The 16,547-nt window shown below is 45.2% G+C and overlaps 1 protein-coding gene across 2 annotated transcripts; it reads left to right on the plus strand.

The window, feature by feature from the left end:
* The first annotated feature begins 1,998 nt into the window (after positions 1 to 1,998).
* On the plus strand, positions 1,999 to 15,890 carry igf2bp3 (insulin-like growth factor 2 mRNA binding protein 3). Of its 2 annotated transcripts, XM_078791987.1 has the most exons (16): positions 1,999 to 3,256; positions 3,689 to 3,749; positions 7,592 to 7,640; positions 10,335 to 10,386; positions 10,499 to 10,562; positions 11,107 to 11,385; positions 11,471 to 11,605; positions 11,834 to 11,956; positions 12,021 to 12,156; positions 12,452 to 12,577; positions 12,718 to 12,786; positions 13,638 to 13,757; positions 13,838 to 13,912; positions 13,992 to 14,123; positions 14,202 to 14,315; positions 14,444 to 15,890. In XM_078791987.1, exons 1-16 carry the CDS (start codon positions 3,082 to 3,084, stop codon positions 14,543 to 14,545), a joined length of 1,812 nt encoding a protein of 603 aa, XP_078648113.1. In that variant the 5' UTR covers positions 1,999 to 3,081; the 3' UTR covers positions 14,546 to 15,890. The 2 variants fall into 2 exon arrangements, with proteins under 2 accessions (XP_078648113.1, XP_057903769.1); XM_058047786.2 differs by lacking the exon at positions 12,718 to 12,786 and having other exon boundaries at positions 2,003 to 3,256.
* The last annotated feature ends 657 nt before the right edge of the window (positions 15,891 to 16,547 follow it).

Consider the following 16,547-nt stretch of genomic DNA (forward strand, 5'->3'; position numbering starts at 1 on the left):
ATTCCTCTGCGATACATCCACTCTTCCTCCACATGGAGCCCTTTGCACACACGCACACAAGCAAGGCTTTGCCACCATGCATGACTTCATTCAAGTGGACGTGCACGGCTCACAACAGCATGGCTGCAGCTGCCTATACGGATCTATATGCAACCAGCCTCCATTCTTAACCGCTCGGCGCCTCATAAATCCGCACAATTTCTACAAACATAACTGCATCGACATAAAACGTCAATATTGTAGTGTGTGTGAGAGATTTATGGACTAAGTATTGATTCAATCACTTGGTTAAAAAATATGTTTAGAAAGTTTTCTCGGGTTATCCCACTGCAGGGTATACACAAATTAAATGTAAAAACCCATAGCAAGAAGCAGCGCTCATTTTAAATGAATCTATAGCTCCATATTGCCTGTTAAAAGTAACTAAATGTAAACACAACCTGGAGCTGAGCTGAGAATTTGACTTTTTAAAAGTCTGTAAAGTTCCTCCCCGGCTCATATTTCGTTACATCGCTGTAGTATGAGTCAAAGTTCAACAGGCTAAACGTGGACTTAAAGGCATTATTGGCGGGCTGGTTCATATAGAATAGTCGCTCTGATTCAACCAATCAACGAGCTCGCTGAGGCCGAAGCCAGCGGCAGAGGTGGGAGTGGCTGTGCTGCCCTCTGATTGGCTAGGAGTACCGACCAATCAGAGCAGCAAGTGGTGTGCGGGGAGGAAACCCACTGAAGGCAGACATGGCCCCGCTCTGATCCACTCACTCGAGGGCCCCTACTACTGTTTTTTTTTTTAAACCTCTTCTCTTTTTTTATTTAAACCTCCCCCAAGTTAGCATGTAAACCAAAGCAGGAGTTGCAGTCAGACACACTGTCATTTTCTCCTTCAGCCAGTTATTTACGTCACTACTGCTACACCACCACCATAAATGTATCTTCTCATCCACCATGTTTGGCTTTTTTGAACTTTTTCCCATGTAAAAAAATAATCATTTTAACTTCTCACTTACATAGCTCTACTTTTTAAACATGCAATGAAACACCCCTAAAACACACAGTGGACTACCAAATCTATAACAATCACTGCACAACACAGTAAAATCATGAATTAGATGTTTATGTGATGCCGAGATGGTGACATATACAGTACAGTGTCAGGAAATGGGATTAAAACTTACTCAAGCATAAACTCTTTTAAGCAGTTAAGTGCTTATGTCATAGTCCAACATGATTTCATAACAATAACCATGCTTCATTTGGACTGACACTGTTATTGATTATTGTATAGCTGTACTTTGCATTTGGAATATTTGGGTTATGTTATGTAGTGCCATAATAGAAATACACCATAGCAAAACAAGTACACACCATTGTAAAATAGCTTGAGATGTATGTCACTTTGCATAGCTCAGGGGTGTGTCTAAAGTGTAGTGGTGGGCATTTGGACCATTGTGGAAATAAAATTAAACAAAAAAGGGGGGAAATAGTAGGTGAAAAAGGAACAATATAAAGAGAAAATGCTGAAATGTTAGCACTAATCCTAAGCTAAAAATTTATGTCATGCATATATGTATTTTTACTAATTACACAATTTAAAAATATGTCAAAACTTGACTGGGAAAAAAGTTTGGACACGTTTAGCATAGATGGTTGATATGTAACGCAGTGCAAGAAGAATAAATGTTCTGACCAGTATTGCAGTTGTAGCTTGCAGTGCATCAAGCTAAAATCTACACCACTGTAAAGTACCAGTACAATAGTAAACAATAATAGACTGTGATGTTGTCAATTCAAACCATAGTGTGGCGTTATTATGCTATAATTTGATACGTCTCATTAGGTAGCATGTGATTAACCAACAGGTTCGCTATTCCCTAGGTCGTGACCTTTGACCACACAAAAGACAAGATTTGGAATAATACGCCTCATATGTTCCAGTTGGGCCACATACGTTAGGACGCCATTTTGTAGCCCCTCCCCCTTCTTCTCGCCACGCCAATATGGCAGCCTGGACTCGCCGATGGGCGTTCCATTGGACGTTGTCGTTGCTTAAGTAGTCCACAAAAAGCGAGAAAGTGAATGTATTTCAGCTTATGGCTCACTCCGGCTAGCTTTGTTGAAAAACTTTGGGAGTGGAAGCAGCGAGGGGAAGATGGACGCCCTCATTTGAATAGCAATACGTGTCATCCCCACGTTGCACGAGGCCCCCAAAGTGAGTGAGTTGTACCGGTCACTCTCATTTTCTTTCTTTATTCAAATTATCTCTCATATCGTATAACGTTTGAACATAATATATATCTGTATATAGCACCATCATTTATGAATGGCCCCACCTCCTTTCTGTGTCATCCCTCCATTTAGCAGAAGCAACACGAGCGTAGCCGTGCTCGTGCGCGTGCATGTTTTACTATAGCTGCACGGACCAATCAGAAGGCAGAGACACGAGCCTAGCAAAGATACACCATCTTTTTTTCCAGCTCAGGTTCTTTTTCTTTTTTTTATAAAACACATCCACTCCCCTTCCTTTCCTCCTCTTGCTGCTGCTGTCCCCACCCCAGATTCCCGAGCAATTTTCCCCAATCCCAAACACTTAATTGAGCAATTGGGATTCCTCACGTGTGGGCTGATTTGTAGTTTGAACACGTGGCTCATTCAAAAAAACGCGTATTTTTCCCCCCTCCTCTTCTTCTTCTTCGCCTCTTCTTCTTCTTCTTCTCCTTGTTGGTTGTAGTCGACCCAGAGGCGGGCGCCTGCCTTTACCGTGTGTGTGATATTCTCTGTCTCTTTGCCAAAAAGGCTTCGGAGGAAGACACAAAGTAGTTTCTCCTCCTTTTTTTCCTTCCCCCCGTCGTCGTCGTCATTTTGAAAGATTAATAATTAAGCGTTTATTTATTGCGCGGCTCAAGAGAAGAGGGGCGACGAGGGAGCGCGAAGCCAGTGCGAGGCTGCCAGTTTAAATCTATCTGTCCACTCAGTTTTTTTTATTTTGCTTTTTTTATTTTTTTTTATACTCCAAACAGTGCACACACCCGCTGTCGGAAGCATAGAGGTGTTTTTTGTCTCTTTTCTTTTTTGGTTGTGAACATGAATAAGCTATACATTGGCAACGTGAGCGCAGAGGCCAGCGAGGAGGACTTCGAAACTATCTTTGAGCAATGGAAGATCCCCCACAGTGGTCCTTTTCTGGTCAAGACCGGCTATGCCTTTGTGGACTGTCCCGATGAGAAGACTGCAATGAAGGCAATCGATATTCTTTCAGGTGAGACGTGAACAAGTGTGTTATATACCTCTATTTGCATGCATTATTGTCCTCTATTTAAAAACAAATGCAGTGCCTTATGTCTGTATCGAGCCTTGCTGCTGGGCCCTGGTCCGGGTTAGAGGTCGTCGTCGTGTGTGTGTGTGTGTGTGTGTGTCTGTTGCTGCTTTTTTAACTATCCGAAAACCCGCTTTTTAAATATATTTTAAAGCTTTCTTTTGTGGATGCAAGTCGCTGTTGGTGTTGTGAAGCCATTTTGCCCATGCTGACACACCAGGTGGTTTAATTGTGTTGCACAAATGTAGGCCAACTATGGAGCACACGTTTGCCTTTTTTTCTTTCCTCTAAATCCTTTTAAATGCTAGAAATGTCACATTCACTACCCTTTTCATCAACTAACTGAGTGATTCTTGATTTATTTTATTTTTTTAGGTAAAGTTGAACTCCATGGGAAAGTTCTCGAAGTGGAACACTCCGTGCCAAAACGTCAAAGGTAGCGTTTTAAAGTTTTTATAAAGTTTGTTTATGTATTGTTTTGTTTAACGTGTCCCCCTCCCCCTAAATGTTGTGGGGGTCAATGAAAAGGGGCGTATGGTTGTTGTAGCTAACCCCCCTCCTCCTCCCCTTCGCCATGACTGTGGGGTGCTCAAAAAACGCCTGCCTTTAGGCGCAACCGTCACATTTTTTGCACATATTTCCATAAAACGTACACACACGGGTTTTTTTAATAGCCATCCAAGAAAAGGTGCTTCTCAAACTATGATGGCTGCACAGATAACGCCATTCACGGAGGCAAGGGGTGCAACACAGGCCTTATGGAGTCCTCCATTTGAAGGATCTGCTAGTCACTGCTAGCTTCCGCCCTCTTCTTTGCACAATGTGCAGCTCTCTCTCTCTCTTGCATGAGATGGACTCCCAGACGCGATGTAGAATTGGAAGCTTGGGGCCCAAAGTCACGCAAAAACCTCGTTGCACAATTTCCCCACGCTCCCACTGTAGTCGCAATTTAACGATTTGAAGGTGGAGCTGAAGCAGTGTCGTATTTTTCATTTAAATCTATATATATATTTTATATTTAAACAGCTTTCGTGTGGTAACGTAATTGATTTGTCATCCTAACGATCCACACCGTGCATCGTGTGTAGTCTGCTTGAATTATCACTGCTTTTAAAAATACAAAAGTCCAATTTAAAGACTCGTAGGAGGACGTTTGGGTGTTTAAAATGGCTGGGAGTGACTTTTTGGAAGTATGCAGATCATGGCAGAAATAATTATTTTTACTGAACTGTGTTTCCCACCAGAATGTCGTCAAATCATTTCTATGGTTTGTTTGTAGGCTTTAGGTTGGAATTTTGTCTTGAATGAATTAAGGTGTGTTGAGTTTTTACACACAAGTGTGTGTGTGTGTGTGTGTGTGTGTGATTAATGCAACACAGTCGTCCTCTCAACATGAAACTATTGCTAAGCAGAGCAACATTGTATATATTGATAGTATAGACTACACACACACACACACATGCTGGGCCATTCTTTGCATTCTGCAAATATCAGCTGGGGGGCTGGGTAGGAGGGGGCTTGGCCAATCACCATGCCTTTAACCTTTGGACTCTTTAGGAAAAGGAAGTGCTATAAGCAGGCAGGGGGACATGCAAGCTGTAGTCCTGTTTGGGGTTAATAAAGAGCACTTAAAAAGGTTAAAACAGGCTGTGAGAATAAACTAGTAATGGTGAATGTAACAAATGTCATCAAATGAGATCTTGTCCTGTGGAGGGGATTAATTTGTGTGTCTGTTGATATTTATGATGAATTTATTTTTGAATCTAAAAAAATGAAATGTATTGACTATTTTTGTTGTTGTTTTTTCTCTGAATTTAAATTGTGCAAAAAAAAGTCCTTTCAAGTAAAATGGTTGGGTCCTATTAAGTTGAAATTTTAAAATGCATATGTTTTTTTAATTGTGAAAATTCATTGTGCAGTTTTGACAGATTTGTGATTAGTGTGTAGGTGTTTATGTCCTTAGTCACGTTTCTGTACGTGGAAGTGGATAAAATGCAGCAGGCATCACAAAATCCCCGCTGAGTCACATGTACAGGGGAAAAAAAAGATGGCGTTGGCTATAAGAGGGAAGTGTGGGGGGGGGTCATGGCTGTTCAAGTACTTTGAAAAAAATCTATATATTCTGAACACTTTTATTGTTACTCTGGTATCATATTGAATCCTAATGTGTCCTTTAACTAAAAGACACACGTGGATTTGGGAATTTTAGGTCACAAGGTCACTGTGGGGCCCACCTACCCCCCCCCCCCCCAAAAAAAAAAGAAAAACAGATTGAACCGTACTGAGAATTATGAATGTGGCCCCTTGTTGCCTTTTTTATTTGACTTTCTACGTATTTTGTCAATGGAAGTTTGGGGGCGGCGAAGACCCAAATGCGCAACAGTCCTTTCAGTTGAGTCACCTCTCGCTGATATTCAACTCACTGGAATGTTCAGAGGGAAGCCAGTCCCTGAACGTATCTTTTAGGGGCTCTTGTGTGGTGGTGATGGTGGTGGTGCTACTCAGCCCATGTGGAACTCTATCAGTCAGACCCCCCCGGAAGCCGGTATGTGGTCCCGCCATATTGTTGCAGAGCATCCATAGGAAAATAATTTAGTTTCCAGATCATCCGGACCCCATCGGTGAGCCAGTCTATTTGAAAAGTGGATAAGGACCCCAGCATGGTCGTCACATGACAAACCAGTCACTCCTGGCCTTCCCCACCCCCCCCCCTCCTTCCTCCCACTTTTAGCCCAGCTCTACATGTTCCTGTCAGTGGACTTGCCCGTGTCCATGGTAACGGGGCCCCACCCCCACGGGGTAGAGTGGGCCCTTGTTACCCTTCCCTCTTGCCCCTTCCCCAATCACCCTACACCGCTACCACCACCACACCCCAATCACCCATCCCCAACTCAAAAAGGGCTGCACGGGGACCAGGCGACGTATAGAGGACCCAACCCCCACTCTGCTCCACCCAGCTAACCCTGGCTGACTTCTTCTGTCTGTGGGAGCTATAGGTCGGCCCCCGGTGCATTTGCACATTTCGCATGGCGTTCCCACCGCAGTGCAGAGCATACAGAATGTGGGGAGGCGGAGGTGGTGGTGGTAGAGGGGGGAGGCGGATCAGCCAGGAATGGTTGCACAGTTGGCCGGAAAGGGCTGGAATTCCTCTTGAAGGTTATCTGTGAATTTTCTATGCCATTTTTCCATTTTAAAGTTGAGTAGGTGACATGTCAATCAGGTCCTGCATAGGTGCGCTCAGTAATACATTCTTCTATTTTATTCTTTTTTGCAATAAAAGGATATTGGAGGAAATCTTTTTTAGAATGGAATTTTATTAAAAAGTTAATGAGCAGAGGAAGTGGCTACCAGCTTTGCAGGAATCTCCAACAGGTTTCACCAGGAAATCCTGTGGGATGGAAGACCTAACTTCTTCCAAAGTCTTTGGTTTGCTCCTTTAACCAACCCCAGAGAAAAAAAGTCATCACATTCAAAGCACAAACGCCAGAAAATGAATGAAAAATAACAATTTGTGTAACCCTGTACATGAACACCAAAGCTGTGTCTTTATCATAAGGAGAATATCCCCAGGATTTATAAAATGTATTTGGAAGAAATGCACGTATCCTGCTGAAGCTGCTTGTGTGTCTCCCACGTTGTGTCTTGTGTATGCACATGAAGCCGCCATATGTACGTTACGACCCTTCAGGTTTGTCAACAGGCGGTGGACTTTGGAGTGGCCTCCCATTTTCTATACAGCGTCCCCCCTCCATTGCCACACCATTGCAAGTCATGTGACCCCCCACGTGTAGCTGTCTTAATTGTGCTACCGTCACCCCCCCCAAACCGCTACCGCACTGTTGGCTCTAAAGTGCACACACTTTGAGTCCTGCACAGCTGGTGGCTCCCATGGAAATGTACCATGTGTCAATTCCAGGGAACATCATATGCTCCACAAGGTGCTTGTTTGGTGCACTGTAGCCGCCATCTTTTTTTTTTTTTTTGTGCCTTGTAGTGTTTCTTGCTTTCATTGTGATCCAATTGGGCGTGGTGTGCTTTTAACTTTTTGAAAAACGGAGAACAATTGAAGCCATCCACTGTCCCTTGGCCCTGCGGTTATTATACTGTGAGGGTCTCCATGCACCTGCTGGTTTCATGCACACGTCACTTCTCTACCAGATGCCTCTCGTATGACTGAAGCAGGGTTTAGACATTGGTTTTCTTTTTTTTGGTCTTCATTGGTTTTTGTCAAATAAAAAAAAAAGAACTTCTAACTTATCCTCCCTTCTTTCTCCTCAGGAGCTGTAAGCTGCAGATCAGGAACATCCCGCCTGACATGCAATGGGAGGTGAGTGCTAACAGGCTGCTAAATGCTTCCAGGGTTTGGGACGCCATGGCGCACCCCAACTGGCCTCTCATGCTCTGTCAGTATGGTCTTCTTTTTTTTTTTTTCTTTCTCAGCATGTATAGCACATGCTCCGTTGGTTTGCACATGGCTGCAGCTCAGCTTAGGCCGGGCGAGCACACCAAGCAGTGGGCCAACTGTGGTCGGAACAAATGATTTGACATTGTGACGCTTGGATTTTTAATACGCAACAAATTTTCAGAGGACGACAACACGTTGGGCCTCCAAAGAATTTTGAGTGGATCCTGTCGTTAGTTCTCAGACCAGACTGGCTCACTTGATGTTCTGTGTGAGGCTATGGTGTCTTTCAACACACATCATGTGCTAGTGTGGAAGCTAATGTCTTGTGCAGTGTGTGTATGTGTGCATATGTGCAAGGCGCACTAAAGAAAATAATAGATGTGCCTTTCTGGTCGAGCGTGTAGACCCACCAACCCCCCGCTCCCCATAAGCAACTCAAAGTTAGTCACTACATTTTTTTCCCTACCATATGACTAATTTCTGAATGAATCTCATGTCGGGTATTTGACAGTGGTTCGGAAGGAGTAGAAAATATAATTCCTACCGCGTAAAATCCCCTTTTCATCTGAGAAACACAAGTTTGTCTCCAAAATCGGTCAACTCTATTGAAAAGAATTAAACACAAGTGTATATGTGTGTGACTGAATACCTTTTTAAATACACCATGCTCTAAACCCCATGAATTATATAATTACAGGGCAATACAGTACCAAACTAGTCATTTTATGGGTAATGTATAGTACAAAGTGTAGAAATGTACAAGAAATATTCAAATAAATTGGCGTGTAGCTTCATTATAATGTACTAGGATCCCATTCCACATTAGTGGGTCCATTTGTGTTTTTAGGCATACATTTCCTAACAAACTGAAGCAAGTGTCTTCGCCTGGGTTTAAATGCCATGTTTTGTATTTCTTAAAGGGCTAACAATGTTAAAGAAAAGACACAAATGTACTACACAGCCAGATTTCAAGGCCACTGCACTGTGTGTGTGTGTGTGTGTGTGTGTGTTTAGGGTGCATACCATTCTCTTTATGAAATAAGTGTTACATCTCAACTCCAGTAGATTCCATATGGCTCAATTATTCCACATATTTGTTTGTATTTTTGATGATGATTTAAACGTCAGTGTGTGCAAGTGTGATGGATGTACAGTACAATATATCTGTTTTGTGCTCTTTTGGGTCACATACGTGTATTTTAGCCCCCCTCTAGTATTTATCTACTAGTATTTGTGTGTGCAGTGTATGCTTGGAGTGTTGGTCCCCTTCTTTTTTTTTTATTTTTTTTATTTTTTTTTAGGAAAGCATAATTCAGCATTTCCTCAATGAAGTGCACAATGGTTCACATGGTAACTGAGATGCGTGGATTTTTACAATTTCAGCCTGATTCGCTCCCTGTGATCAGATGCCCACAGACAGGCTCTGTGTGTTTTTGTTGTAAAATGGTGGGCTGGCGGTGCCTACGCGTGTCCCTCATAGTGCAGCTCCACGTCCACGCATGTTGCTAGTATGTAGCCTAGGGAGTTGTTTGCCTTCTCAAAAGGTGACATGGAGGTCTCCTTCTCCCTTGGGAGGAGGGGGGGGGGTTAGAAAAAAAAAGAGGCTAATCTGGGATCTTTTGATGGCAAGGCCTTGTATGTATCTTATCAGGTAGATAGGACAATGGGTCATGGTGCGTGCAGCCCCTCAACGTGAGCGTGCCGCTGAGAATGGTACCGTGTTCACAAGCTGTAGTGGGTGGGTGGGCCTGGACCGTTTCCTTCCCGTCCATGTGCTCTGATTCACAGAATGTGTAGCATGAGCTTGCACCCCTCCCCCCAGCCCCTTCTTCCTGCTGGAATGCACCCCACCCTTTTCCTGAATGCCCTGGATTCTCATTGGCCAGCCCCCGCCGAATGACAGGCGGCCCAGCCAGCCGGCAGCCGGCATCGGGGCGCCGCGTTTCGTTGGAGCAGCAGCCAATGAGTCGCAGTTGACATGGCAAGGAGGCGGGAGGCTGCTCGGTTGGTGGGTTGGCCAAGGGGTGTGTGTGCGTGTAAAGGGGGGGGGGCGGTCTTGTTGGTTGGAAAGTGGGGTTGAGTTCTTTGGGGGTGTGGCCTCAGGTTCAACAGAGCATGGTCAAAGGTCTCAGCGCTGCTTAGAACCCTTGCTGCCCCTCTCGCTTGGTCTCCACTTTTGGGCAAGTGGCGAACTTGATGGTGTCTCCAAGCCCCCCCCCCCCCCCCCCCCCCGGTTACAAACATGAATAATTGTCTTAATTTATCTTGTTTGTGGAATAAATGCAAACAAAGCATCCCATTAAACACTCACCAAGTGTAACCTTAAATACAACCGCACAGTCTGCTGTAATGTAATACAAGTACTGTGTCATATCTGACTATAAGGCTGAATGACTCTGTTGGGGGTACTAATTTAAAAAATGTTTATGGTGGTTTGCAGTGCACTGGGGTGTTTCTAATAATTTGCCCCATTGGTGTGGCTAAACTACAAACACAATGGATCTTATTAGTGTATCTACAATAATCTTGTATGAGTGTATCTATTTAACGTTAACATCGTGTTCAGCCCTTCTGGTTCCCCTGGACTGGCCTCCTAATCATGCCTCTTTTCCCCAGGTTTTGGACGGCATGTTGGCCCAGTATGGTGCTGTAGAGAGCTGTGAACAAGGTAAATACGTACTGGTGCAGCATTGGGTATCTGAGGCCCTTCCTTACATGTATACATTGAGTACCATGTGGGCAATAATGAGTGAGTGACTCGACTATGCACTTCTTCACAGTCAACACTGAGACAGAGACTGCAGTCGTCAATGTTCGATATGCAGCCAAGGACCAAGCCAGGCTGTGAGTACACACACAAACATGCATTGACATGTATTGTCTACTAGAAGTTGTCTTTTTTTTTTTTTTTTAACTACACTTTATCCATCCAGTAGAGGGACACACATTTAAAAGCCAATGTGATTTGACGGGCAGTGACTGCAAACAGGGTTAAATTTGACATTTAGTGCCCCCTAGTGTACACAAATCAGTCGCTTGCCAATTAAGTGCACTTAAAAGCTTTGCTGTGTAATGTCATTCAATTGTCCTGCTTGTCATGCACATCATGTCCCGAATATTTTTACCAATCTATTGATATAACTCATGGCTGGGAAGACTAAAAAGGTAGTCGAGTCTGCATAAAGGGTGAAAGGGCGCTTTCCAGAGTAGGGGATGCACAACAACTTGAAGAATAATGAAAAAAAGCTAACTTTACAGGCGAGGTGAATGTTTTTGTTTTTGTTTTTTTTTAGTCCGGGTTGAGCAGAAAGCAGAGATCGACCTTGAAACAGTTAGCTTCATTCCAGCCGCTCTGATGCAATCAAACGGCCGTGCCTTTGTTTCCCAGGGCGATGGAGAAACTCAACGGCTCCATGATGGACAACAGCGCTTTGAAGGTATCGTACATCCCGGACGAGACTGCCGCACCCGAGGGTCCTCCAGCAGCAGGCCGGAGAGGCTTCAATGCCCGCGGGCCGCCGCGATCCGGCTCCCCAAGTCTCGGCGCCCGCCCCAAAGTCCAGTCGGACATCCCTCTGCGGATGCTCGTTCCCACGCAGTTCGTCGGAGCCATCATTGGCAAGGAGGGTGCAACGATACGCAACGTCACAAAACAGACCCACTCAAAGTCAGTACTGAGAGGAGAAACTGTTTTTATTTATTTATTTTATTTACCATGGCATGAAATCCCACCACGAAATCCTTCACTCCAGGATTGACATCCATCGGAAAGAGAACGCAGGTGCCGCAGAGAAGCCTATCACGATTCACTCCACGGCAGAAGGCTGCTCGAATGCCTGCAGAACCATCATGGAGATCATGCAAAAGGAAGCACTTGACACAAAGTTGTGAGTTTGTGCACTCTGTGGGGCAATTGCACTTTTTATTATTGCTGCACATGGAAAAAGTCCAGCTAAACACACCATTGAGAGTATTTATTAGCAGTCATGCTATCCTGTAATATAAATGAGGCTGCGTGAAGCCTAAAAATAGACATGCACATCACCAGAGGTCTCATGTCAGCTCATGTTCAGCGTGAAGGTGAGTTAACTGCAACATGCTTCTGTCTTGTGCAGCACTGAGGAGATCCCGCTGAAGGTTCTAGTACACAACACTTTTGTCGGAAGATTAATTGGAAAGGAAGGACGCAACCTGAAGAAAATCGAGCTGGATACGGGGACCAAGATCACAATCTCACCGTAAGATTTGAACTTATTTTTTGTCCGTCAAAATGCTTCTTCTCACGCTACTCGTCCCATCCAGCCTACAGGACCTGACCCTGTATAACCCAGAGCGGACCATCACAGTCAAGGGCTCCATTGAGGCATGCGCCAGAGCAGAGGAGGAAGTGATGAAGAAGATCAGAGAGTCATATGAGAGCGACATGGCTGCCATGAACGTGAGCGTTCGTTGTCTTATTTGGCAAGGACAAAAAAAAATGGACTAAGAGCTTGTCAGTTTGATTCAGTGCAGTTCACCACTGCTGAAAAGCACAATAAATACTGTTTATTAACTCACTTAATATCCCATTTGCAGTGTCAATCAAAACTCAGCAGGATTTTATTATGCAACTGTCCTTAATGTTATGGCTGTTATACGAATGTTAAGCAGCTGTAATGCTTTGGTTTTATTTGTTGGGCTGAATTATAGCCGCCCCTCCCCTGATTTTGCATACTAAAACTATTTCTCCGCAGCTCCAGTCCAACCTGATTCCAGGCTTAAACTTGAACGCTCTGGGTCTGTTCCCCAGTGGCGCACCTGGCATGGGTCCATCCATGTCCCATGTGCCCCCTCCCGGACCTGGCGGCTCAGCGTTCGGAGTAAGTGATCCCGTCAAATCATGTTTATTAGTGTGTCCCGTAGACAAACAGCTGTTTAGAGTGCTCAGTCAGGCCATTGCCACTGCCATCTATCATTTGTTAGACCCTAGCAACCCCCTTTTATGTTTTTCTTCCTGTAGTGCAGTCCTTACGGGGGCGAGGGGTCATTTTGGGCTTCTATGATGTCGGCCAGTAGCCAGCCCCACGCTGTAAGTCACCCTTCCCCCAAAGAGCTTTGCACGGCTTGCGGCTGCTCTCTGCGGGATGACTTGACAGGGGTTGCCTGCGCATAACGGTCTCAAGCTGCCCCTCGACCTACGTGCCCTTTCCGGTCCTCATCTTTGTGCGACCTTTCACCTGCAGCGTGGGCACAGACAGCTTAGTGTGGTCTAGTGGAGTGGAAGATGAGAAAAGGTTCCTTGACATGACGGCAGTCGGAGCAAGTCGTTGGCCCTTAGCTGGCGTATTGATTGGTGTATTGGTCTCGATCCAAAATCAATTATGCTTGAGTGTGATTGACTTTAGGGCTGGGAAACGCAGCTTGTCTTTTGAAGAGGAGCGTTTTGCATGAGCACATCGCATTGTAGTCAATGATTTGCGACCTTTTGTGGCTATAAGCCTGAAAAGGATGCTTTCCATGTTTGTGCTGCTAAAGTACTTCTACTAATACTAATATTGCCCAGCACTTTACTACTGGTACATCAGATGTAGGCAGCATCTCTTGTAGTAATGTTATATTCACAAGTAAGTCTTGGTTGATTGTAATGGCCTCATGGGCCATAATAGGCGTAATAGCGCCACCTGTTGCTTTGGCATGTGCTTGTCGGCTTGAGTCCTTTTCTCCATGTCAACGAACACAATTGGTGTGGACAGATGAGTGAGGAGCTTTTGCTTGTGTGCATACATACATACATACATGCATACAGCCATACATGCATAGTGTTTACCTCCATGCTTTGTAGCATCTGTCGGTGCCAATGCCTGGCTAATGAGCATGTGACTCGTGCTTTGAGTGACGGCATGCAGGCCCAATTAGCAGCAACGTGTTCATACTCACCAGGGACACCCAGAGTCTGAGACGGTCCACCTGTTCATCCCTGCACTTGCCGTAGGAGCCATCATCGGAAAACAGGGTCAACATATCAAGCAGCTGTCCCACTTTGCCGGAGCCTCCATCAAGGTGAGGAAATTCCGAGGAAATCTCCATGTAATCCAGCGTTTGGTAGAAACGGGAAGGGTTCATAACACCGCTGCTTTCAGATTGCCCCTGCAGAAGGGATGGATCCCAAACAGAGGATGGTCATCATTGTCGGCCCGCCAGAGGCTCAGTTTAAGGTGTTGTACCTCACCTTGATAACAGGAATAAATGGCACGTTTCAGTCACTAACTGCAGTGTCCTCGTTATTTGCTGCAGGCTCAATGTCGCATCTTTGGTAAGCTGAAGGAGGAGAACTTCTTCGGACCCAAGGAGGAGGTGAAGCTGGAGGCCCACATCAAAGTTCCCTCCTTTGCTGCCGGACGGGTCATTGGCAAGGGTGGAAAAACGGTAAATTCAAAAGCGGCAACCCTGGACGACCCACCAGGGGTCCCCATAGCATTTACGATACCATTGTGATGTTCGCAGGTAAACGAGTTACAGAACCTAACCTGCGCTGAAGTGGTGGTGCCCAGGGACCAGACTCCTGACGAGAACGACCAGGTCATCGTCAAGATCAGCGGGCACTTCTTTGCATGCCAGGTGGGTCACGCTTCCTAAAGTCGTCTGTCAGGGTGTCCAGGAGTGGTGGTCTTTTATTGTAAAAATAAAATTAACACAACCAGCCACGCTTCAAGTTTTGGATTTATGTCAACTTTTTCCTTCTCCAGCTGGCCCAGAGGAAAATCCAGGAGATCCTGGCTCAGGTGAGGAGACAGCAGCAGCCCAAGCCGGCGCCTGGAGCCCAGCCTCCGCTGCCCCGCAGGAAGTAACTCTCCAGCGGGCTCCTGGAGGAAATGGTGACTGAAGCTGCCCGACTAAAACGAAGACAGTCGGGCGACGGATGCAGCAGAGTCCGGGGGGAAGGGGGTGGTGGATTAGATGACGAGGTGTTACGAACGCTCATCTCAGGGGTCAAAGGTTACCAGAAACCTACCAAAACATCCAGCCCCTCCTTTGCCTCGCTTGAACTTTCAAGTACAGCGAAGAAGACCGCCCTCCTTCCCTGTCCTCCCTTGTTATACCACACCTCTAAACCTCCACCCACCTCACCTCTCTGCATCACTGTGGGAACGTATCGGGGGGCTCCCATCGACGTCACCTGCCCACACCGTACACACCTCGACCGCTCTCCTCCTCCTCCCCTCACGGGTGTGTCTGTAACTCCCACCCTTTTTTTTTAACTCTTGCAACACTAAAGAAGAAGTAAGCCCCCTCCCCGACCCCCCACTCCTATCACCTCTTTGGTGTGGTACCTCAAACCCAACAAAGATGTTTTGGTTGACTTCAGATTTGGTTGAGACTTTTTTCAGTGTTTAATTGGCTGATGAAGCTTTCTCATGAGTTTTCTGCGGAAAGACAAAAAAAAGGCATTGCTTTTTACGGTCCTGGTGGGACCGCCAGAGGTTTATTTGGGGGGAGAGTTGGCTCGGATTGGTAGGGCCATGTTTAGGGGAAAGATTCTTGTTTGAGGCTAGGACCCCTAAAAAGGGGGTGTCCTGCCGTTGTAATAATGAAAGTGGCATTTTATAGAAATTCGGATGCATTTTATAGATAGACCTATAAATATAGATGAATATATATATATATATACACATAAACTTATATATACATATTTAGAGGTGAGGGCAGCGGTGTGACTGACACGTTGGGAAATGGTGCTGAACTGCTGCTGCCCGAGAAAACCAATTTAATATGCATTTTACTTAACTACCTCAGGATCTAGTACCTCAAAAGAAGAGACAAGAAAATGATTATATATAAATATATAAGAAAAAAAATGTTCCTTTCTTTTTTTTATTTTGCTTTTGTGGTATTTTGTATACTTTATAAAGCTGATAGTCTTTGAACATTTTTATTTTTTTAAGAAAAAAAACAATTTAAAATTTAGCGGTCGGCTGCCAACTGACCCTTGCCTTCAACTCTAGTGCTTTATGGTGGCATTGTACATGTGTGTGAGTGACTAAAGATGACCCTGTACATAACGTCTATTTGTACATAGCAGCCCCAGAGCCGGAGTTGGTGCGCCTCAGCTGGCGGCTGACACCAGTATCCAGAGAGAGAATCGCCTCAGTTTTTCCCCTGAGGGTCCAACCATCTTTGTTTTTGTTTTTTTTTTTTTGGAAGGAAACGTACAAATCAACTCGCTAACAAATGCCAACCGTACACGATTACAGCAATGCCATTTAGTTTTGGGACTGACTTTGTTCTTGGTAATGGTACTTTAATTTGTCCAAACCTGACTTTATGTGGGCCAGGATGGTGCAGGCAGGGTGGGGTTCCACCATGTTGACATCAAGGGCCCAAGCCTGACCATCCCAGCCCAGCTGACTTAATGGAGTCAATGTTAACGTCGATCACTGCATGCTGAGGGTAGAGGGGAGTCGCACTGATGGATGCATTTTTCTTTTTAGTTGCTATAGCGTCAGCTCATTTAAACATTCTGTGACCCACAAGTTTTTTTTTGTTTTTTTTTGTGACACAAACTGACTTTGGAGAGGGGTAAGGAAAGCGGAAAGAAATCCCCACAAAAAAAAGAAAACCCTGATTAGAAAATGATTTCATTTGTGTCTTCATGCCGAATGTAAATATGTTGATTGTGGTAGAAGTTGTGTATCCATGCTTCCACAGTAGAACGCCGTCTACCTCAGCTAAAAAGGGGTGGCAGGGCCCGAGGGGGGCGCCCCCGCCCCGCCCCACCCCACCCTCTTCCTTGCTCCCCACTGAGCGCCTGCGCGCACGTTTACCTCAGTCCTCCCCATCCACCCTTCTTTT

Source organism: Doryrhamphus excisus, linkage group LG7 (assembly GCF_037039965.1).
Source record: "Doryrhamphus excisus strain RoL-2023G ecotype Guam linkage group LG7, RoL_Dexc_Guam_v1.1, whole genome shotgun sequence".
Classification (NCBI taxonomy): Eukaryota; Metazoa; Chordata; class Actinopteri; order Syngnathiformes; family Syngnathidae; genus Doryrhamphus; species Doryrhamphus excisus.